This window comes from Gymnoscopelus microlampas (assembly GCF_963454915.1).
Source record: "Gymnoscopelus microlampas genome assembly, chromosome: 7".
NCBI lineage: Eukaryota > Metazoa > Chordata > Actinopteri > Myctophiformes > Myctophidae > Gymnoscopelus > Gymnoscopelus microlampas.
Window position 1 is genome coordinate 47,927,291 of NC_139944.1, and position 24,508 is coordinate 47,951,798.

Here is a 24,508-nt window from a genome sequence, read left to right on the forward strand (position 1 = left end):
AAAAAACTTGGCTTGTTGAACATGTGAAGATAATTCATAATGACTCTTCTCTGAGCTGGAGGGGAGTACAGTACATGGATCATACAGTGGCAATACGGATTTGCCAATGCAACAATTGAGTTAATTGTGACTCCTCTGTTGTATATTTTAACCACTCAAGCCATACATGGGCAACTGGCGGCCCCCACCTTCACTTAATGCGGCCTGCAGGTTAACCCCCGAGACCTGAAGCCGATTCTACATGTCTCCTAAATCTCAACAGTACTCTGAAAAATGTATGTTTCTATATCAGTGGTTCTCAATCTTTTTCATGTCAAGGACCCCCAAAAATTATATGTATTTGGCCGTGGACCCCCATCAAAAATATTTTGTTCCAGGGACCCCCAGAAGCAAATGTTTGAGTTAAAAATGTTCGCTTTAAAAATATATATATTCAAAAGATTTGCACACATTTTCACGATTTTTCAAAAATAGCAGATCTACAAGCTCGTAGCGCGGCACTCGGTGCCGCGCTACGAGCTTGCAGATCTGCTATTTTTGAATAGCCCAAAGTGTAAAATAATGCTTTTTAGCTCAAATCTAAAAATGACACAGTTCCAGGTCTTAATGGGTTAATACCGGAATACTGATGTATTATTGATTTCAGCTGTTACAATTCCAAACATGCAAACATGACCCGCTTTAATTACTTACAGTCTATATTAGTAGCTTAATGGCTCATATTAAAATTATGTTATTTTTATGTCCAATGTATTTGTATTGAAGTTAACATAAGCATAACTAAATGCATTTGAAATTAAATAAAAAAAATAACTTTTCAGGATTCCAATTCAAAAATAGTAAAAAAAAAAAATAATAATCAGAATTCCAATTCAAAAATAAGAGATCTTGTAGATCGGTTATTTTTGCTACTTTTGTATGACATAGAATGGCGTACAGTACAGCATTAATTTACAAAAAGGAGATAAGAGGTGTCTGCCCGACAGTATATGCAATGTGGCCCTCTGGAGTGAGTGTGGAAATATAATGGCCCTCTCCATCATCAAAATTGCCCTCCCCTGACTTAAGCCCCTATACTGCATACTTCATTGTGCAATGAATATCGAAAATTGTCGACCTACAAGCTCACAGTGCATTGCATGAGCAAGTAGATGTGCTATAATGGGTGGCAGTGGCTCAGGGGTAGAGTGGCAAGTAGGGAGGCCGGATGGGAACCGCGAGGTTCCTAGTTCGATCCCAGGCTCCCCCTGAGTTAGTGTCGAAGTGTCCTTGAGCAAAGACGCTGAACCCCTGGTTGCTCCCGATAAGCAGGTTGGTGCCTTGCATGGTTTCCTCCGCCATTTGTGTGTGAATGTATGGGTGAATATAATGCACAATCTATCTCAAGCGTTTTGGATAAAAGCGCTATATAAATGCACCATTTACCACTTAAGCCCCATACTGTATACTTCATCGTGCAATGAATAACGAAAATTGCCGACCTACCGCGCTCACAGTGCATTGCACCACAACGCGCTGTGAGCGCGTAGATGTGCTATTAACGTTATTTGTGGAAGATTCTTGAAAATATTCAGCCTATAATGACATGCATAATACATTGTATACGATGCATCTTGCAAAGAGAGAAAGCGGGGAGACCGGGGAGAGAGAGGAGGAGAGAAGACGGTATAGATGTTAACATTTCAAAAGTTAGCTTCCCTTGAGGTTTCTCTAAGCTTGCTAGACACCCTGATTATGCAGATAGGCTAATAAACATATTGCTATGTACCATCATCCAAAAACAACTCTCTTCCTTAACCCGTCTTGACAACCTCCCTCAACATGTGGTGAGACAGCTGGTAGCATCGTGTTTGCTCTCCTCGGTATAAAAAAGCAGACTAGATCTAATGTGGCAACTGACAAGTGATACATAAAGTAAGGCTTAATCTTTTAGCCGGAAATAGATTTTCTCATATAAGCCATGTCCAGTTATCCAGTTCAATATGAACTACAGTACAACTACTGTACAACTACTGTAAACTTGTAACTTTCCTCTTCTACCCCGGATTTGAAACCGGCTTCCTGCGCAAGTGCTGATTTTTTTTAATTACCATTGAGTTAATAGAGCCTGCCTGCTTGCTCAGGGGATAAATTGGATCTTGACCATCAGGTCAAAATTTGTGTCAGATCCATGTGTGTAGGTGATCTTTGGCACGATCTAAACGATCTGACAATAGAAGAGCAGGGAGACTAAATACAGCCACTCCAATTGTACAAGTTATGCCAGGGATAATTGCCGGGTAGCTGGTCATTATTGAAAATAAATCCCGACCGGGTGATTATGCACCGACGCGGAGCGGAGGTCTCAACACATTTTAAAGAACGAATTGCTAACTGTAGCCTTTTCATTGCTTCATTTTGGAAATCAATAAATATATTTGAAACAACGAACGAATTGCTGAATACCAGTTGGACTGCATTTGATGTCATTTCAAGCCTTTTAAACAGATAAGAGTGCGGTCCTTGACCTTGGATGCCCTCTACAATTTTCAATGTAGGCATTTAGCAGACACACACAGAGCGATTTACAGTAATCAAGGTAAACACAGGGCGAACTGAGAGTGTACTTTGTTCCACATCAAACTGCATCTGAGAAATGCATGAGATTGACCTTGGGAGTGTCCTAAACCTGAGATCTGACACAGTCAGCATAAGTGAGCGTGTGATCTGTGTTTCATCATATTTGCATCATACTGTACAGCCTATACTGAAATATCTCAGCAATACATAATACCACTTCTTCAGATGTCAGTGCAGGATCTCAACTAAAGTATATTTAATCACATTCACATTTAGTATGGGACTTTTAAACTTTTGTGTATATGAATACTGCACGTGTGAATGGTTAGGGACTTTGTGAAATTTTGATTATAGATATACAGTATAAAGTACATATTTATTTATACATTTGATTGTACAATTCTAAATGGACCTGGGCAAAATCAATTTGAAAAACGGTAGGCGTAATAAGCTAAGAACTCAGCCTGCACCTTTTCAAGCTTATGATTCAAATGACTTATGATGAATTATGTATTTCTGTGTGTAATTTGAGTTGCATGAGTTGAAAACACGGCCACAAAACAGTCTGTGCTTTTGTTGCAAGATGAATTATTAGAGAGTGGTTAATATTTCAAAAGTGATTTTCCTCTGAGGTTTCCGAGCTCAGCAGAAAATCACTGACAATGCGGTTCACTATGACTATAACAACACTAGCAGTGTGATGAATCAAAACTTTTTGGTTAGGCTTGGCATAATGGATCATTGCAATTATCCAAAATGTCATAATTGTTTTAATGAGGTGTGAAGCAAAGGCTATAAAACCCAGCATCCTATTTTAGGAAGCACAATAATCCATTATCTACGGTGCGGTGCTGACTAACATTACAGAAGCATTCATTCAATCAGAAATGCATCAGTAACAGCAGGCCTATGAGTTACACCTACTATATGACAGACACTACTATCTGAGAAACCCGAGTGTTTCCACGCGATTTTTGTAACCCATTTTTTTCACCCGGTGCCAATTTCCTAAGTGATCCTGGGTGCTACACCGGCCCTACACCAGCCCTACACCAGCGCTACACCAGTCCCCCACAACCTAGGGAGGCCAGGGCCTAAAACACCTGCGCTAGCCGTTACATTATGCATAGGTGTGATTTGGGCGTTACAATAATAAGACCAATCACCGTGCCATATGTCATTGCCTTAAGAGAAGACTGCGCAAGCCATTATCCCCTATGCAATCTCACACTCTCTCCCTCTCTGCCAGCGTTGCCAGGTATGTTTACTATAAGCCATGTTGGGCTTGTTTTTCTGTAAAGTTAATATATTATATATATAATATATAATAATCAGACAGGAGACCGTATCTCCCCCGCCAACTGGAGATGGCTAATTCACGCCTTCAATTCATCCAGATTAGATTATTGTAATTCCTTATACTTATACACTGGCATAGAGCAGTGGCTGGCCTCCTTATAGGTACTAAAAGACGTGAGAATATTAGTCCTGTCCTGGCCTCACTTCACTGGCTCCCTGTTCATTTTAGAATCAATTTGAAGGTGATTTTATTTATTTATAATTCACTAAATGGGCTGCGCTCCTGGAACCTTACATCCCAGCCAGGGATCTGAGGTCTGCTGACAAGCTGTTGCTGGATATTCATAAGACCAGTGGTGTAAAGTAACTAAGTACATTTACTCAAGTACTGTACTTACTGTAGGTACAATTTAGAGGATTCTTTACTTTACTGGAGTATTTCAAATTGTCTGTACTTTTACTTACTTACTCCACTACATCTCAAAGACAAATATTGTACTTTTACTCCTCTACAATTATTTGAAAACGTTAGTTACCATTTACATTACATTATTATTACAAAAACATACAGTAACCACTTCAGCCCTACATACATTTCGGCCATTTGAAAATAGCCGATCTACAAGCTCACAATGTGTCGCGATGCGACACATTGTGAGCTTGTAGATCTGCTATTTTCAAATTATTTTTATACATTTGAAAACTTGAAACTGGACATTCTGCATAATGAGTACTTTCAACTTTTGGTACTTTTAAGTACATTTTGATACCAATACTTTTGTACTTTCACTCAAGTAAATTTTGAATTCCGGACTTTTTGCTTGTAACAGAGTACTTCTACATTGCTTGCAGTATTGATACTTTTACTTAAGTACAAAAATGTGAGCACTTTTTCCACCACTGTTCATAAGACTAATACAAAGAGCAGGGGGCTGTTTGAGGCTGCGGCCCCCCAGACTCTGTAATAGTCTGCCTCTCTCCCCATCAGATCTGCCCAGTCAGTCAATTGGGGTTTTCAAAGCCCTTACTTATTTAACACCCATCTGTTCTGCCTGAACTTTTAACTGCATTTAAGTTTACCTCATTAGTTTTTTTTTACTTTTCACCTTTTGATACCTGTTTATGCATATTATCTGTTGATGCTTTTTCTTTTGTTCTGATGCTTTGCATTGTTTTTTGTTGAATTGTTGTGATGTTTTTCATGTGCTTTGATGCTTTGAATAGTTTTTGTTTTGGCTTTTTCTGCCTTTATTTGATAAAATACAGTAGAGTCTACTGACAGGAAATGGGGAGAGAGAAATGGGGAGTGACACGCAGCAAAGGTTGTCGGGAACGGGATTCGAACCTGCGACACATTGTGTCAGGCTGCATCAGCAGCTTAGGTGCCCGCACCGCTACGCCAGCCATCTGGGAGTTGAAAATGTTTTTGTTCGTTTTTGTTGTTTGTTGCACTATGGTCAGCTCGGCTGTTGTAAACGTGCTATATAAATAAACTTTGATTTGATTTGATTGGTTCTCAACGTTGGATCTGGGGACCGCCAGGGGTCCAAATGGCCCATTATGGATCTGTAACTCTCACTCAGCAGGGGGTCCTTGAAATGAAAAGGGTTGAGAATCACTGTCTTTGTAACGAAGGATACGACGCCCAGCATGAAAGCACCTAATTTGGGCACAATGCCAGCGTGACTTCACAGCAGGACGTCACATCTGTAGTTATAAGTCAGCCTTTTCCTAGAGACACAGCTCTGCTACCAAACGAATAGGAGAATGTTCTCAGATAGACCACGGAGGGAATAGACACATATATTCTCAAGAGGTTCGGAAAGATAGCAACATAATAGTACATATCTTCTCCACAGAGACACATAGACGAAGAAGAACCTCGTTGAGTGGACTATAAATCATACAGCGTCATAATGTCATATAGGAAAGTATGGCCACCAACCTAATCACCATCCCATGTACCAAGATGGAGTCTTACACCCTCACATCTATACCAGAATAAATATAGGGCTATACCTCAAACTACACAGTACTACACTGTACCATCGTAGGCTCAAGAGTGCTCTCTAGCCCTCCGGGTCCCAACCACACCGAGACGCACCTCCCTCCGCCCTTACCACCGTCATCGGAGGTTTAAAGTGACGTACTCGCCTCTAAGAGATAACTAATAATAACATACTATTGTAAGAACAGAATATATTGTGCAACACAATATCCTTTCCTATACAGGCCTAGTGTACAGTATTCTGTAGGTTGAATGAGCAGTTACATAAAGGTTTCACAAGGCCACTGTATCAGTGGCATACTGTACTGTACATGTAGCACATCATCTGTGCTTCATTATCTTTCTCAGGCCAGGTATAACAATACGTTACCCAGTCAGAAGAGTGATTGCTTTTAATACAGTGCAAGGAAATTACATTCACTACTGAAATTATACACACTTTTATACAGAATGCTGGAATGTCTGAATCTGTAGAATATACAATTTAGAAAGAAAAGAATAACATATTCTCGTCTCTCAGACAGACCAGTAAACACGGCCTTGTGGTTAGTGTGTCCACCCTCGGGGTTTGATCCTCCGGCCGGGTCATACCAAAGACTATTTGAAGAAGTTGGACCCAAATGCCTCCCGGTCTGCTTGGCTGATTGGATGGAGCGGAGAACCAATTAAAATGAAATGCCTGAGGGCGGCAGTGGCTCAGGGGTAGAGCGGGCCCGGATGGTGAAGCGCGAGGTTCCCAGTTCGATCCCGGGCTCCCCTGGAGTTAGTATCAAAGTGTCCTTGGGCAAGACACTGAACCCTACATAGCCTCCAATGAGTCGGTCGGCCCTAGCTTGCCACCGTTGGTGTGTGAATGTGGGAAAGTGAGGAAGCTGGCATCGACTGTTCGCCACTTCACCTCCAAATGTATGAAAGGGATTAATTATAAGGCATTCTAATGAATATAAGTCACATCTATACGGTTGGGTTGGGGGGTAAGTCCCTGTGACATACTAGCGTCATGTCCTGGGAGATGTACCTGTACATCAAGGCGCCTCACGTTACAGAAACAGGAGGTATGGGCTCTTACCACATGGCTCCGCAAGGCTACTTATTATAACATGTAGGCACTTATAGATTCAGAGCTCACTTATGGTGAATCTCAATCATCAGAAGTTGCAGGATCTGAAGCTATACAGTTAGTTCTGCTAAATGACTGATTCCACACAGGTCTACAATGAGTGGTGGACTCCCTGTGACAACGCTGGCTTGTGCAGGGTTTGCTGTCTGTCTGCCTGCATTTCATTTGGTTTCCAATGATTTGCTTTTCATGCTTTTCATGTTGAAAGACTTTTATGGATATTACTGTGGCTATTCAGCTCTCCCTTTTCATATTAGAGAGGGTTATGTACATAAAAGAACACACACAGGGGAGGTTCACACATGAATTTTTGAAAGCTGAACACAGACTAGACACAATTCTTCCCTGGTCAATTCTTACCTACATTAAGACAGGGATTGTTGAAAGATTTTTGCAATACCTCATACAGTAATTCATTCTCCTTTTCCCCCATTGGCCATAATTTCCTCAAAAACACTATACTTTAACACTCAGGACTTTGCACTTACAGTAAGCCACTCTGTACGACAGCCTAAATGCCATATTATCAGACAGCTGCCCATGGCCAATATTATATGGTTATTATCATGTGGCTGAAATAGTGTCCGTGCCTCACAGTGGATACTCCCTGTATTTAATTAAGGAAATTACAGAGCGGGCGAGAAGGATTTGCACGGCATCATCTGGTATCAAGAAGATTACAGTCAAAGCGTTTCTCTCCACAGAACTGGAAACAGAGTTTTGGAAGAACAGCAGAATTAGAGACAGAGAGACACTGACTAAGATTTTGGAGGAACATTGTTACTTTATCCCTACAGATACCCAGAAGCTCTCTCGCTTAACAACACTACAGAATAAAACAATACAGAAGGCATTAGCATATGAAAACACACTAATATGGATTTAATCCGTTTAGACCGGGAGAGTATCTGTGTCATTTTTAGATTTCTTTGGCTATTCAAAAATAGCAGATCTACGAGCTTGTTGCGCGGCACCGAGTGCCGCACTATGAGCTTGTAGATCTGCTATTCTTTTTAAAATCGTGAATTATTTTACAAATCTTTGAATATATATATTTATTTATTTTTAAGCGAACATAAGTAAACATTTGTAACTCAAATCTATGCTTCTGGGGGGTCCCTGGAACAATATATTTTGAGATGGGGGTTCCCATTTCAGGGGTCCTTGACATGAAAAAAGTTTTAGACAACAACGTTAGGATTTAGAAGACATTTGTAGAATCCCCCATGAATCAAAGATTTAAGTTCAAAATGTTGCTTAAAAAGAAAACATATATATTCAAAGAAGAAAAAAAAAAGCAGATCTAGAAGCTTGTTGTACGGCACTCGGTGCCGCGCTATGAGCTTGTAGATCTGCTATTTTTGAATAGCCCAAAGTAAAAAAAAGAATGGTCACAGCTAAAATCTAAAATGACACAGATGCGTTCCCGGATTGAATGGGTTAAAAAATAAATAAGGAAATGACTGCAGGAATGAAGGGACACGCAGACAGACAGACATAAATAGAAAGACAGACAGACAGACAGACAGATATAGGGAGAACATCAAGCAGATAAAATAGAGATTATAGCGTTGGTCGCAGAGAGAAATAAGGGATGAACTCAGTGACGGTCCATGAATGAAGTCCAGACAACATCAGGCCTGGCTTGTGGAGATGACATGGTTTTTTTCTGTTTTTTCCTACATGAAAAGCCCATCTGCTCGTCCCAGAAGACGTGAGGCTCAACGTGCCTCTAAAGCAATAACACAGTTATTCCCAGGGCTGCGCTCCTTAGCTACGCTCACTGTCACTCTATACATCACCACCAAACACACACATTTACTGTACAAACACTCACACATGCACAGGGAGGCGGATAATGCTGCACGTGCATGTATATACTGTACGTTCAGAGAGAGAGTGAGAGAGAGAGAGAGAGAGAGAGAGAGAGAGAGAAAGCGGTGGTGGACATACCACAGTATAAAAATACTGTTACAAGTAAAAGGCCTGTGTTCAAAATGTTACTTGAGTAAAAGTACAAAAGTATTAGCATCAACATGTACTAAAGTACTAAAATGTTTGAAAATAGCAGATCTACAAGCTCACAAGGCGTCGCATCGCGACGCGTTGTGAGCTTGTAGATCGGCTATTTTCAAATAGCCTAGGTATAAAATAGGGCTAAAGTGGTTAATGTATGTTTTATAATATAATCATTTATATCTGCAAAGTAACTAGTAACTAAAGTTTTCAAAAAATTGTAGTGGAGTAAAAGTGCAATATTTGCCTCTGAGATGTAGTGGAGTAGAAGTAAAAGTATGGAATATTGGAAAATACTCCAGTAAAGTAAAAAAAATACCTCAAAATTGTACTTAAGTACAGTGCTTGAGTAAATGTACTTTGTTACTTTACACCAGAGAGAGAGAGAGAGAGAGAGAGAGAGAGAGAGAGAGAGCGAGAGAGAATTTGTCCAATGTATGTAGGAGATACTCTGTCCGGATCAACATCAATCTATTTCTTAAGAGTTCAGTTGCCTGGCAACAGCGTTTTTAAAACGCTCCGCCAGGTGGTAATATTAACTATTAGCCAGATAGAGGAGGCTATGCTTTGTTATCAGGTTTGGTGGATAATTCAAATCTCTCATGCATACAACACAAGGCTTTCAACAAGCTCCCAAACTTCCTCCCAAAGCAAGCAGCATGTTTGGTGTTCCAGAACCACATGATAAGACTATGTCTATTAATTCATTAAAGACCGGGAACGCACCTGTGTGTCATTTTAAGACTTCTTTGGCTATATTCAAAAATAGCAGATCTACAAGCTCATAGCGCGGCACCGAGTGCCGCGCTACGAGCTTGTAGATCTGCTATTTTTGAAAAAACGTGAACGTTTGTGCAAATCTTTGAATATATATATATATTTTTTTAAAGCGAACATTTTTAACTCAAATCTTTGCTTCTGGTGGGTCCCTGGAACAAAACATTTAGAGATGGGGGTCCGCGGCCAAATACATATGATTCTGAGGAACCGCTGATATAGAAAACAAACAAACTGTAGGATCTAGAAGACATTTGTAGAATCCCCCCAGAAGCAAAGACTTGAGTTACAAATGTTTACTCAAAAAAAATATATATTGAAAGATTTGCACAAATTGTCAAGATTTTTCAAAAATAGCAGATCTACAAGCTCGTAGTGCGGCACTTGGTGCCGCGCTACGAGCTTGTAGATCTGCTATTTTTGAATAGCCAAATACATCTAAAAATTACACAGATGCGTTCCCGGCATTAATGGGTTAATTGTAACGGAAGTAACGTTGCTCACTAGAAACACACGGGCTGAGTCTCATTCATTTGTTTCAGCTCCTCTGTGCCCTCCCTTCATTTAGTTGGCAATCAGTGGACATTATTTCCTCTGGGATGCTCAGGGAATCCCGCCCAAAAATGCACTGTAGTTTATCTTCATTTCTATATAGCCTCAGTTAAATTATTCTTGCAATAACGACCAGCTCAAAATATATTATCCCACTTATCACACGGCTACTTACGAATGAAATAACTGATTTTTGATTTGAAAATGATTTTATTAGCTTAAAGGGATAGTTCACCCCCAAAATCTAACGATTAGTCACCCCATGGAGACTTGAATTCATGTCTATTTTTTTTGTTTTTGTCGCATTCCTAAGCCAATAATTTGATGACCGCCCGGCAGCGGTTCCGGCAGGAGACACAAAGAGTCTCCTTTGTGTCTCCTACCGGAACCGCTGCCTACCGGTCCGCTGGTCATCAAATTATCATGTGTCTCATCATGTGTCTCCATGGGGTGACTAATCGATAGAATTATGTTTTTTTGGGGGTGAAATACCCCTTTAAGTTTCCACTTCCAAAGTAGGCTATACTGTAAACAGAGGCACAGCACTATTCCGAAATAACAGCCCACAGAAAGCCTTGATTAACCAATCATATTTAGCCTATTTAGCCTATAGTAATAAACAGATAGATATGTATGGCTTGCAGAATTGGGGGTACAAAATGTTTCTGACAAATCTATTTTGTCAGAATCTGGCCGTGGGGAAACATTCAGTGAGTTGTGCAGAGAGGATGTGATGATATATATATACATTTTGACTATACAAATACTGAGTTCTGCCAAGCCAATGAATAATCCAATCACAGGGTGAATTATTTATGATTTGGGAAGCACGTTCGTTCTTTACTTTTTACCCATGAAATATGCATTTTCACTGCATGGCTTTACTGATACATTTCATCATCATTGAACTTCCTGGCATGGATTCTATCATGTGTGTGTATCCACGTTTTAAATCCTTCATATATGACTCATGTGTGCTCCAGAGATTGGCACGGCTGTCTACCTCCAGATGATTCTAAAAATATATAACGTATAATATCATATTTGAGCTCTCTGCTACCGTAGCTTATACGATTGCTTTATTATTCTGGTCATACGGTGAGAGAACTTTCAGTGTGTAAATGTCAACCACTATGTCCATATCGATAACTATCAGTGGTGGAAAAAGTACTAAAATATTTTTACTCAGGTAAAAGTATCATTACTGCAATATAGAAATACTCTGTTACAAGTAGAAGTCCTGTATTAAAAATGTACTTAAAGCACAAAACTAAAAGTATTCATTGTGCAGAATGTCCCATTTCACAAGTTCATAATGTATACAAATCTTTTGAAAATAGCAGATCTACAAGCTCACAATGCGTCGCATCGCGGCGCATTGTGAGCTTGTAGATCTGCTATTTTCAAATGGCCGAAATGTATGCTGAAGTGGGTAATGTGTGTTTTGTAATAATAATCAAAAACTACAAAGTAATTAGAAACTAAAGTTTTCAAATAATTGCAGTGGAGTAATACAATATTTGCCTCTGAGATGTAGTGGAGTAGAAGTAGATACAGTATTGGAAATGGGAAATACTCCAGTAAAGCAAAAAATGAATAAAAACGGTACTTAAGTACAGTACTTGAGTAAATGTACTTAGTTACTTTACACCAATGTATTCTGGTCATGCGGTGAGAGAACTTTCAGTGTGTAAATGTCAGCCTCTATGTCCATATCGATAAAACTATCTCTAAATTCCTGCATGCACCCTTGTAAGTCTGTCTCCTTTCAAAATGTTAATATCCTTCACCTCTAGATGACACCGCGTCACTAATTGGCGAAAAGTCTCATGTCTCAGAGAACGTGCTAAAACATTCCATAACAGCAGAATAAGCACCTCAGGATGGAGAGAGCTTTCATCTGAATATCCTTTGTTGCAGACACACAGGTATAGCGGGTTTGTAAGAGCATTTATTATGAGAATACTACACTGTTTTCCCCTGTGATTATAGTTATAACTCATGTAACTACAAAAAGGACATTTGCTCACACTGTAGGTCTATTTACAACTCACAGTAGTAGGCAAGCCATTCTCCGACTATGTGGCATCCGCGTGCGGTTAGGGTTAGGGTTCGGGTTTGGTATAGGGTTAGTATTGGAAACGTCGGAGGCATGCGCTGTCGGAGGAGTGCGCTGTCGGACTAACGTATTGCACCCGTTCTCACCTGTTGGTAGCAGTGTTGGTTTTGACAGCACGTTTTGATTTAGTTTCATAGTCTTTTGAATAAAATTCAAAATTTAGTTTGAGTCATATTTCAGTCATCCGAAATGTTTTAGTTTTTGTCTAGTTTTAGTCGACTAAATATCTTAAGATTTTAGTCGACTAAATCTACAGTTGATTTGGTCGACTAAAATGTATGTTGGCGGTGCCTTGATGGCGTCGTAATGACTGATTTTACACTTGGTTGCATGCTGAAAATAGCCGATCTGCAAGCTCACAATGCGTCGCGCTGCGACGCGTTGTGAGCTTGCAGATCTGCTATTTTCAGAGCGCAACACCCGAGCGCAACCAAACATAAAATGACTTGTCTTTTAGTTCTACTGGATCTCTTCTCCACTAGTCCCTCACTAACCTTTTAGTCTATTTTTTATTTGTTGACGAAATTGTCAATATATTTAGTCTTAGTTGTAGTCATCATACCTTAGTTTTTATTTAGTTTTAATTTAGTTTTCGTCAGTGAAAAAAGGTAGTTGACAAATTTCTTTCGTCATAGTTTTAGTCGACGAAATCAACACTGGTTGGTAGCCTGTCAGAATAACTATTTCTAAATAGAGCCATGCATGACTCTGTCCACTAACCACACCTCCGGCTATTTGTGTTCTCTTCTTGTCGTGTATAAAGGAGACACATGTCTGACAATCGGGAGCATGGGGCAGTCTCCGAGCTCTCGTTTATTGTATAATAAATACATTGATTCATTCCACTCTACCCTTAGTGGGAATTCTTTCCTTTGTACCAAAGTTAAGGTTGATTCCTGCGATGACAGGTTTCACTGAGAATGATAAGAATGAATCGATGATAGCTCTGTAAAAACATCTAGGCATTGATTTCAGACAGGTTCTACTGTCCTGGCCAAGTGTTCTTCTTAACTGAACATTTGAGCATTTGACATTGCAGAAGTGTTGTTCTGCTCGTGTTCGTGCGCCAGTGATTATTATGATGTGTTGCTGGGAGGACGCGACCATACAAGCGACGAGTCACGTTTAACGGCACACGCACACAGACTGCTTTTGGGTGTTAAAGGAAAGCGGCGTCCCTTCCATGCATTAATTAGATGCCATGCAGCCCCGAGGCGAGATGTTCCTGGGCTGTTAGTATAGAATGTAGGACATCTGTGATTAACTCATATCTTTAACCCATTAAGACCTGAGACCGATTCTATACAAAAGTCTTCTAAATCCTAAGATGTATGTTTCTATATCAGTGGTGCTCAAACCTTTTTTTCCTGTCAAGGACCCCCAAATGTATATGCATTTGGCCGCAGATCCGCATCTCAAAAGATTTAGTTCCAGGGACTCCACAGAAGCAAAGATTTGATCTATATCAAATATATATATTTGATATATATATATAAATATATATATTTGAAAATATAAAATCTATATATTCAATCTATGAATATATATATTCAAAGATTTGTCACAAAAAAAAGCAGATCTACAAGCTCATAGTGTGGAACGAAGTGACGCGGTATGAGCTTGGCCTTGTATATCTGCTATTCTTCAATAGCCAGCCAGTGCTATATACGTATACATATAGCTAAAATCTAAAGTGACTGTGCGGATGAGCCCTTTTGCGGTTGGAGTTAGTACAAAGGCCTTGATAGGGTGCAACCAAAAAGGTGTATTTATTCTGATTGTTCACCCACAATACAAACATTTTTGTCCAGCTCTCATCCTACTAGTGTACCAACTGAATATGTTTGTTGCTGGCAGCCTTTTATACTCAGCTGGAGGCAATTAGTTTGGACTCCATGAACTACACCAATAATGAGTCTCACACAGTTCTCACACATTCTTACACAACAATATCCCTAGCAATTCCAAATACAAATGACATACAACCCCCCACCCCTCTGCCTTTCTGACTTGGTCCAGCCCAATTACACTGGCCACAGCACAGCACAACTTACAGGGACATGTTAAGGCTACCGGAAACGCAGACGGACATCAAATTATTGGCTTATAGCAGGGGTCTTCAACGTTTTCAGCCCAAGGACCCCCTAGCTGAGAGAGAGATGAAGCAGGGACCCCCACTATATTGTATAAAATTGTGTTTCAGATTCAACTTTTTTTGTTTACGTGGTCTGCTTTTTTCCCCCTCAACACCGATAGCTCTTTGCCAAAAATGCGATTTTTGGCTACAGTTCTCCTCAGAAAAGGGATGCTAGGGTTCAAGTGGTTAAGGTAAAAAAAATGTATCATATCACACAAAGATTTGGCGGACCCCCTGTAGTAACTCTGAGGACCCCCTAGGGGTCCCGGACCCCTTGTTGAAGACCCCTGGCTTATAGGAATGTGTCAAAAACAAAAACAAAAATCCAGGCTTCATGGAGTGTGTAATTGATAGAAAATTTTTATTTTTTCGGGTGAACTACTCCTTCAAGTGGTCAAATGGCCTGTGATGATGCCATGGGTCTGCTCAGTGTGTGCAACCATAGACTGTATAAATGAGATGGACAAAGCCACTCCCCTGCTTTCTACAGACCGAAAATGAAGCCGATTGTTCCAAGACTGTAGGTCCGCTATCTTTCAATATCGTGTCATATCGCGTCATATCCTGCAGAATGAGACCAGACCATTATTGGTTGGGTAGCTTGTCAATCAAGAGCGGGGCCGGGGAATGAATGCTATTGGTTGTGTAGCTTGTCAATCAAATCATCCCGCCCCTCCTAGAGAATAGCCTACTTTATCGTCAATTTTAGAATAAATAGGACCATAATTTAGCAAAACGCATATCCTGATGATTGAAAGGAGACTTTAAACTAGCGACTGGAAGCATATAGAATGTATGACAATCTTTATTACAGTAAGAAAATCTAGTCTAAAGTTTGTCAAAAAACCCATTCACTTGCGTTAAAATAAATTATTTCTGACACCGCAGGTCGGCGCAGGGTAAAACAGCGCCACTCTGGCCATTTATAAGCTTCCGTGTCGGCCTCATCGTAAATATCTAAGACTTGCCCCTTGTGTGCAACTCAGTTCCATGTCATTCATATCTAGCCTGTCGTGTGTCTCAATGTCTCTCAATGTGTGAAACATTAGCTGCTGCCTCCTCAGTGAGCTGGAGCATGCTCCTGCCAAGCCTCCACACACACACACACACACACACACAGCACACAGCCCGGCTGCAGTCACAGATGGGGAGAACACAGAGCCTGGTGGTTGGCATCGTTGGCACAGAACCTCTCGCCTCCTCCACTCTATTCCTAATCTGTTGCCCACGGAATACCATCAAGGCTAGGCCTGCAGCCATAACCGCCCCCAGAACAGAGAACCATCTCAAATCACTAACGGCAACAACAACAAAAAAAGAAGCAACAAGCTTGTTCATTATTATTGTGACAGGTTTATGTAGCAACGCTCGACATTCTCAACCGCTGCCATGTTTCCATGGTGTTATGAGGATCTTTAATCCATTAAGACCAGGAACGCATCATGTGTCATTTTTTTTAGATTTCTTTGGCTGTTCAAAAATAGCAGATAATATACGAGCTTGTAGATCTGCTATTTTTTTTGAAAAATCTTGAAAATGTGTGCAAATCTTTCAATATTTTTTTCACACGGCCAAATACATATATCTAAAAATGTTCTCTAAATCCTAACAGTATGTTGCTATATCAGTGGTGCTCCAACTTTTCCATGTCAAGGACCCCCAAAATGATATGTATTTGGCCGCGGACCCTCATCTCAAAATATTTAGTTCCAGGGACCCCCAGAAGCAAAGATTTGAGTAAAAAATGATCCCTTTGAAAATATATATGTATTCCAATATTTGCACAAATGTTCGAGATTCCGAGAAAATAGCGATTCTCCGCTATTTTCGAATAGCCAAAGTATAAGATAATGTGGTTACAAGTGGTTACAAAGATGCGTTCCCGTTTTAAATGGGTTAAATGAATATTCTAAATGGTCTATGTATCTTGATTGTCTCCTGGGGGATTCACACACATCCTGCATGATGGCCACCTGGTGTTCTTAACCTTTCGCATGGCTAAAGCCCTAACAACACGTCTTAGGACTGACAGCAAAGACACCCATCAGCCTCACAGGAGGGCAAAGTGTACGACGAGCATAAAGTCTGCGGAGCAACAACCACTATCGTGTCTGTTGACATGTACCGCTCATCAACCTTGTAACAGTATTATGGTGCGTTCACACGGGCAGATTAAAAGATACATGCTACCATTCATTTTCCATGGAAACCAGCGACATGCAGATACAAAGATACATCCGACGTTTGTAGCTGTAGCTCTAGCGACAAAGATGCAAAGATACAAATTCAAGTTGAGCTGGGTTCAACTTCCAGATACAAAGCTACAAAGCTACAACTGTTGCTCCGTTGTCCGCACGCTTGATGACGTCAGCGACCGCGTTGATCAACACAGATACAAAGCAACACAACGACAAAGATGCAGTGTATTTTTGTATCTTTTAATCTGCCCGTGTGAACGCACCAGCCTGGCGTTCACACTGGCGTTCACATTAGCCTGTCATGGCCAGACTAATGTCACTGCATAGATATTATTCTGGAATCTCTGTGTGAAACCTGCATTTCCAAGGGGCGGATAAAAAAATGCCTCTGGTGATAAACACGCCCCCATATTTGCATACTGGGCCCTGATTGGTCCCTCGCTACTTCGGAGGGAGTGAAATCCAATCACAACTGAGCGGTGCCAGAGCAAATCTTTTTTTTTTTTTTGCAATGGCAGATTCGTCTGGTTTCCTGGCTAGTACAGTATAGAGCTCAGAGTAATAACAATGTCTCATCCTATTATAGCACACTAACCTCAACCCGCTCCACACAGCAGTGTATTTACAGAATGGGGAGAATCATCGAACCAGTCAGTCAAAAATATGAAATAGGCCTACACATCTTCATCACCGATAAAATACAAGACTGTTCTGTAAAGTGCTCACTATGCCCGTAGGCACTTTGTGTGTTAAGTTTTTTCTCAATACACAAAGGTATATGAAGTCATTTAAAGCTGTGGTTTTGTGGTGTCCATGTTGGGTATTCAAAACTAGCTAGATATACAAGCTTGTATATCTGCTATTTTTGAAAATATTTGAAATACAAAGGAAGGGGGTCCGCGGCCAAATATATATAACTCTGGAGGTCCTTGACATGAAAAAGTTTGAGAACCACTGATTTAAAGCTGTGGTTCTCTACTTTTTGAAAATGTTTGCCTATGACATGCATGAAATAGAGATGCCAGGTTGAAAGTTATTAATTTAAGTATACTTTCACAACAATGTACTGTATATACAGTAGGACAAACTATTCACATCATAGGCCTACACCTACGTGTAGTGTAGACAGTTGTAGAAATCTGTACTTAATCTAATCCAACAACCTCTGGGGGTCCCTGGCACAAAAATCCTTTCAAATGGGGCGTCCGCAGCTTAATACATATACATTTGGGGGTCCTTGACATGAAAATGTTTGAGAACCACTGATGGGACTACACCATGAATTTAAAAAATAATAATAATATTTAATATCATATTGTTTATGTCCCTCAAACGTTTTTCAAAAGGTTTGAGCCTAAATCAAGCCTCAGATATACTCATTCCAACTAACTTCTCTCTGGCTTATAAAGCACTTTCACCTGCAATACCACATTGTCCTGTTTGGCACGGGGCGCTATTGAGCCAGTTTGTATGGATGTTATCTCCTGGCTCTGTGTGGAAAAAGTAAAAAAATAAAATAAGAAAAAAATAAGAAAAAAAACATTTATTTTTTAAAGATTTTTTTTTTTTTTTTGGAACTGAAAAACGGGAGGAATTGTTCCCTGACAGGGGCAGGGGGACCAAAACAGTTTGGCCTGTTTTTAGACCAATTTACAGAAAACCCCAGATTTTTTGTGAAAGCCTGAGTGTTCAAACTGGGGTATTTTTGAGGATAGAAGAGAGGTAGGGGAGACCTAAAACACACAAAAAAGAAGAAAAAGTTAAAATTCATGGTGTAGTCCCTTTAAAGCAAACAGCAAGGGATAATGAAATGAAGTTGAAGACAGATTTACTGTCCTAGCGGTGGGAGCCTCGCCTCGACTCTGTGGAGGACTGTCCCATCAACCTAATAGTAGTCTCGCGTAGCCAGACCCCACAGAAAATGAAAAACAGCGACCTCTGCTTTTCTGATATTCTGTGGAGTCTGGCAGGAGTATAATGTTAGACTAGAGCGCAGGGAAACACCGGTTTCATGTCTGCCTATAGCGCATCACTTCCGGTTGGTGCGACCATGTTTTCATTCCCACTAACAATATTTCTACACGGAACACTAACACCACTTCTCCCAGAGAACATGGATGGTTTTGGTTATAAGCCCACTTGTTTCTATGATGAAAGAGTAATTTAAAATGTGAATATCTTTCCGTGGTTTTGTCCGCTCCGAGGACGCTATTGTTAAATTAGTTTCGGCTAGTTTCGAGGGGGGGAGGGTGGATCATGGTGGATGGACACGTGAATCCCGCCCACTACATTTGATTGGGTAAAGCGCGGCCCACTTCCTGATCTGAAGGCACGCCCACTTGTAGCCAATGCGCACTGGTTAGGACGAACCGCTCCGACAGATTCCACCGCAGGTCGGAATCTGTTCTTGAGAGATTAACCTAATAGCTACTGAACCATAAACCTGCTGTTTCATACCAAGGAATTACTATGATACAGTGGAGAGCCATTCAGGGCAAAATATGGAACCTCAACCAGCCAGGATGTGTTGTGTTTCACTACTACTGCACCTCACAGGGACAGTAGATTCTAGAAGAAGCAGCCTGGAGCTGACCTAAGACCTCAGGCTCGTAATAGCAACTCCATAAATTAGAGCAAGACAAGGGCACCCTCTGAGGGGCCCCACCAGATGCAGTGCTTCACCAAGATTGCAGCTCGTTCATCAAATCCTTTATTTCCAAACATTCCTTTTCTCCGGGATCCTCTTTGTAGGTTCATAACGCGATCCCATGGATCCCAGAATGTATCACTGTCAGTGTCTGTTGTTTGGCACAGCATTTGCTCAGCAGGGATATGCATACAGTATCATGAAGGCTAATTCATTTATACTTCATTGCCGACCATGTCGCTCAATGAGAAGAACAGATTTTCAGCTGAAAATAAGGCATCACGTTGCTTTAAACTAAGACCCTCCCTTTTTCAAATAGGCTCTATGCACAGCAGCCATATTGGAAAGAAATTGGGCCTCTTCTTACTTCATTCACAGGTGTTACCAATGATACTAATGAAGGCTCTGTTCCATTCTGGTCAAACAGAGGCAGGGTGCTGATATTGTGCATGTTGGCTCACTAGAAATACTAGTGGGTCTCAAAGCGTTGTCCAGGGACCCTCATGGTTCCTTGAGAGGGTGTAACTCTGAGAGTTATGGGGGTCCTTGAAATGAAAAAGTTTGAGAACCACTGTGCTACACTAAATGGAACAGAGCCTTTATTAGTGTCATTGGTAACACCTGTGAAGGAAGCAAGGAAGGGGCCCAATTTCTGTCTAATATGGCTGCTGTGCATAGAGCCTATTCCCAGAGTTACCCCCTCCCTTTTTAACAGACCACAAAGTCAATGTGGTCTATTTTGAAAAAATAAAAACAAATGTATGGTTCTTATCTGAGAGCTGCATCCTTCTTCTTCTTCTTCTTCTTCTTCTTCTTCTTCTTCTTCTTCTTCTTCTTCTTCTTCTTCTTCTTCTTCTTCTTCTTCTTCTTCTTCTTCTTCTTCTTCTTCTTCTTCTTCTTCTTCTTCTTGCACGGCTGGCAAAGATGAAAAAGAACGCGCAGGTAACACGTTTCCACTTAAAGAGCCTTCATCAGGGTCCAGGGAACAATACTTTCTTAAGAGCTGCCGGGAAACATTTTGGTTGTTTACACATTTCATAGAATTGAAGCAACCATGAAAAAAACATTTTCATGAACAAAAAATCCTGGACACTATACTCTTGCTCAGCAGCCTCAGTTTTTATTTAAATAGACACTAAATTGACAATAAATAAAAGCAGAGGCTGCTGAGCAAGAGCAGTGTGCGGGATTTTATCTTCATGATTTGTTTTTTCATGTTTGCTTCAGTTTTCATTGTCCAACAACGCACCTGCATCCGAAAGAAGTGGATGTGCGAATATTTCCTTTACATACATTTCATAGAATGAAAGAATAAAAAAAGAACAAAAATGTTTTGCCATCAAAACATGGAGGGACACCATGGTTAGGCTTCATATCTACTCTCTGGTGGGATGACAGGCAGCAGACTCCTGCTGCCTGTCATTTTGTTATAGTAATAGTAAACGGCTCCAGTTTGTTATTGAATATGTATTGCAGAGGAAGCTCCTAAACTGCAGCAAACTGTTTACTTAAGTGCAGCCTGACTCGTCAGTGCAGAGTAAAGAAAGACAGAACCTTAAAGGAACACAAAAAAGGCTAGTCGAAAAAACAAGCAGCGCACAGCAATGCGCCATGGGGTTTTTACTCAGGCAACTGCAATTGAGGAGCCCCCCCCCTCACCCCCCACTGGCAAAAGGAGCAATGGTTTATCAAGCGTTTATTAACTATCTGTGAACCATTGATTGCCTCTGGACGTCTAGGAGCTAATTCTCTACACAAGTGTCAGAGCTGTCTGTAGTCGTCTTACTTAGGCTGCTGGACCACAGTGTCCTCACAGGCTGACTGATCTGTGGCTACATTACACACACACACACACACACACACACACACACACACACACACACACACACACACACACACACACACACACACACACACACACACACACACACACACACACACACACACACACACACACACACACACACACACACACTCTCTTGTGCGCGCGTGTACAGCAGTGGTGGAATAAGTATTCACATTGTTTTTTTACTTAAGTAAAAGTATCAATACTGCAATGTAGAAATACTCCGCTACAAGTAAAAGTCCGGTATTCAAAATTTACTTGAGTAAAAGTACAAAAGTATTGGTATAAAAATGTACTTAAAGTACCAAAAGTAGAAAGTACTCATTGTGCAGAATGTCCCATTTGAAGTTTTCAAATGTATAAAAATCTTTTGAAAATAGCAGATCTACAAGCTCACAATAGAGAAATGTATATAGGACTGAAGTGGTTAATGTATGTTTAGTGATAATAATCTAAATCTGCAAAGTAACTAGTAACTAAAGCTGTCAAATAATTGTAGTGAAGTAAAAGTACAATATTTGCCTCTGAGATGTAGTGGAGTAGAAGTAAAAGTATTGAAAATGGGAAATACTCCAGTAAAGTAAAAATAAATCCTCAAAAGTGTACTTAAGTACAGTACTTAAGCAAATGTACTTAGTTACTTCACACCACTGTGTGTGCGTGCTTGCCGTGCGTGTGCAGGGCTTATACACACACTTTCTGATCCGTGACAGACGAACTCTCTCCCTCTCACAATGAACAGCAATTATATTGATATGGCAGTCACATTAGCAGCATGGATACAAGGGCCCAATTAGCGGGCCTTTCATGGCGTCAGCCTGAGTAAGCCGAGGAGGCGCGCGGTTCGTTCGTTTGCTGCTGCTGAGAGAAATCATGCTGTCACTAGTCATCTGCTCCGATCCGCGCCCAACGCAACATCTGCAGCACGTCTGCTGCGTCTGACAGGCAGGCCCACTGCTGGAGGAGTGTGAATTATACCGCAGGAAAAAAAGGATAGGAAGAGATGAGCTCCCAATGAGAGCAGGAACAACCATGATATGGGGAAACAAACAGGTAAACAGATCCACCACGCAGAGCCTGTACTCATTAACCACTTAGCAATGACATTATTTTTTGAAAATAGCCTCTCTTTTTTTTGTGACAGGCGCTGACTGGCCATTTGGCGTACCGGGCAAAAAAAAATAAAAAAATCTATATATATATATATATTATATTATATATTTTCGGTCCCGTTTTAGGATTATTACGGTCATTTCCGGGTCGCACGGCCCAATTATTAGTTACATTAATGTTTGGGCTGGGATGCTTTCCAGCAGGGGCCTCAGTGCGGCTGCAGAGTTCATGTGTAGGGCTGGGCTGAAACAGTCAAACGCCCCCCCCCCCCCCAGTCCCATTTTGGTCCCAGTCCGGCCCTGCCTATGACATACCCAAATTTGTGACAGCATGAGTATACGTAAGTGGTTAAAGTTCCCTATGTTAACGTCTCACATGGTGTACAGTAAGTGCACATTTTGCTTGAGTCTAAATGGATGCCTACAGTACATGGCCATCCATCAACCCTAACCCCTCGTCGCACGTCTTTACTTGATTGCTTTTTACCTCCTGTTCTCATTCCTGAGATGGAGAGATCCTGACAGTGCAGAGAGTGCGTTGCTATGTATATGCACAGACTGCACAGTAAAATCCTCAGTGTTAATTCAACTCTGAGAGCCTAAAATGGACCCATTGTGGGTTAAATAAAAAATGTACTGTGTGCATCCATCAGTACTGATTCCACATGAAGCCAGGCTGAATCTACAGCATGAACCATGAGATAGCACTAAATAAACTCACTGACCTCATCACATGAGGATGATTTGTAAATGATCAATCAATCGCACAGACGATCAGTGAATACGAATCCTATGACATCCAGGTGTGTCAAACCAGTGGTTCCCACATCCACGGACCCCCATCTGAAAATATTTTGTGCCAGGGACCCCCATACAAGATTTTGAAAATAGCAGATCTACAAGCTCACAACATGTTACGATGTGATGCGTCGTTAGCTTGTAGATCTGCTATTCTCAAATAGCTGATGTACAGTGGTAAAACTTAGCCCAGTCGTTTTTTTTGGGGCTTGTTTTCATAGACCTGGCCGCTTGTTTCTCTTGCAAAATCTGGCAGCACACTGATTACCTGCATTACACCGGTAGCCTTCTAGGGAGGAAGTGACCAGATATTGAATGAAGCAGCAGAAAAGGGCAACAGCGCCCGGAGAAGGGCCAAGAATAAGGTGAATAGCCATACCTGAATGGAGACGTCGCTGTACGATCCCCCGATCACCCCCGAGATGGCCAGCGGCACGTCGTCGTGGATGGCGTACGACCCGTCGGGGCACGTGTACTCGCTGTCGTCCACCTTGGTGAGCGACGCCCGCACGAACTCCAGCGACTGCTCCAGGGCGTAGGTGTCCTTGGAGCAGGTGTCCAGGATGTGCGCGCCCAGCCGGAGGCCCGGCAGGATGCGCTCGTCCCGGTTGATCTCGTCCAGCGCCAGCAGCATGGCCTCCAGCCTCTGGATCCCCCGCTGGGCGTTGATCTTCCCGCAGTCCTCCATGCCCTCGCCCTTCTGGTGCACGGGGAACAGCCCGCCGATCATCAGGTCCCCCTCCACCGTGATCTCCCTCTTGGAGGAGTCCGCCGGCGCCGTGTTGTAGCCCACCGCGGGCAAGGCGTGTGATGATGACGGAGCCTGGGCCCAGAGTGAGAGACACGCGCACCACAGCAGGCCGAGGTGGGACAGCTGGAGGGGTCGTCTGGGAGGGGGCATGATGGGGTGGGGGTGCGCCGTCCCTAACCCAGGGGACCTCCCCGATGACATGTCCCTCTGGGCAAAGACAAGGTCACAGTTCTCCTGCTACCACAGTGCTGTCCCCTGTTGTTGCTCGTGATGATGTCTGTTGTTGTCCTGGGGAGGAAGACGGCCAGGGAGCACCGTGGATTTTCAAAGTGTTTTTGTTTTGGCTGCAGAGGCCATTTACAGCAGCATCAATACCATCTCCCCCTCTTTCCTTTCTTTAGGAGTTTTTGTTGTAGATTACACAGGCTGTGGATCAGACAGACAGACAGACAGACAGACAGACAGACAGACAGACAGACAGACAGACAGACAGACAGACAGATAGATTCAGGCACAGCTATAATCGATTAAGACCTGAAGAAGCATCTGTGTCACTTTTTCATTTGAGC

The 24,508-nt window shown here is 41.6% G+C and overlaps 1 protein-coding gene across 2 annotated transcripts in view; it reads right to left on the minus strand.

Annotated features, from left to right (window-relative positions):
* The window catches only part of grm2a (glutamate receptor, metabotropic 2a), a gene marked incomplete at its 3' end in the record, with an annotated part of 51,553 nt that extends 27,620 nt beyond the window's left edge, over window positions 1–23,933 (minus strand). For both annotated transcript variants that reach the window (XM_084063442.1, XM_084063441.1), the window contains exon 1: window positions 23,568–23,933. In XM_084063442.1, coding sequence (XP_083919568.1) covers window positions 23,568–23,918 — 351 coding nt within the window. In that variant the 5' untranslated portion in view covers window positions 23,919–23,933. The remainder of the gene's footprint in view (window positions 1–23,567) is intronic.
* Window positions 23,934–24,508: the final 575 nt, after the last annotated feature.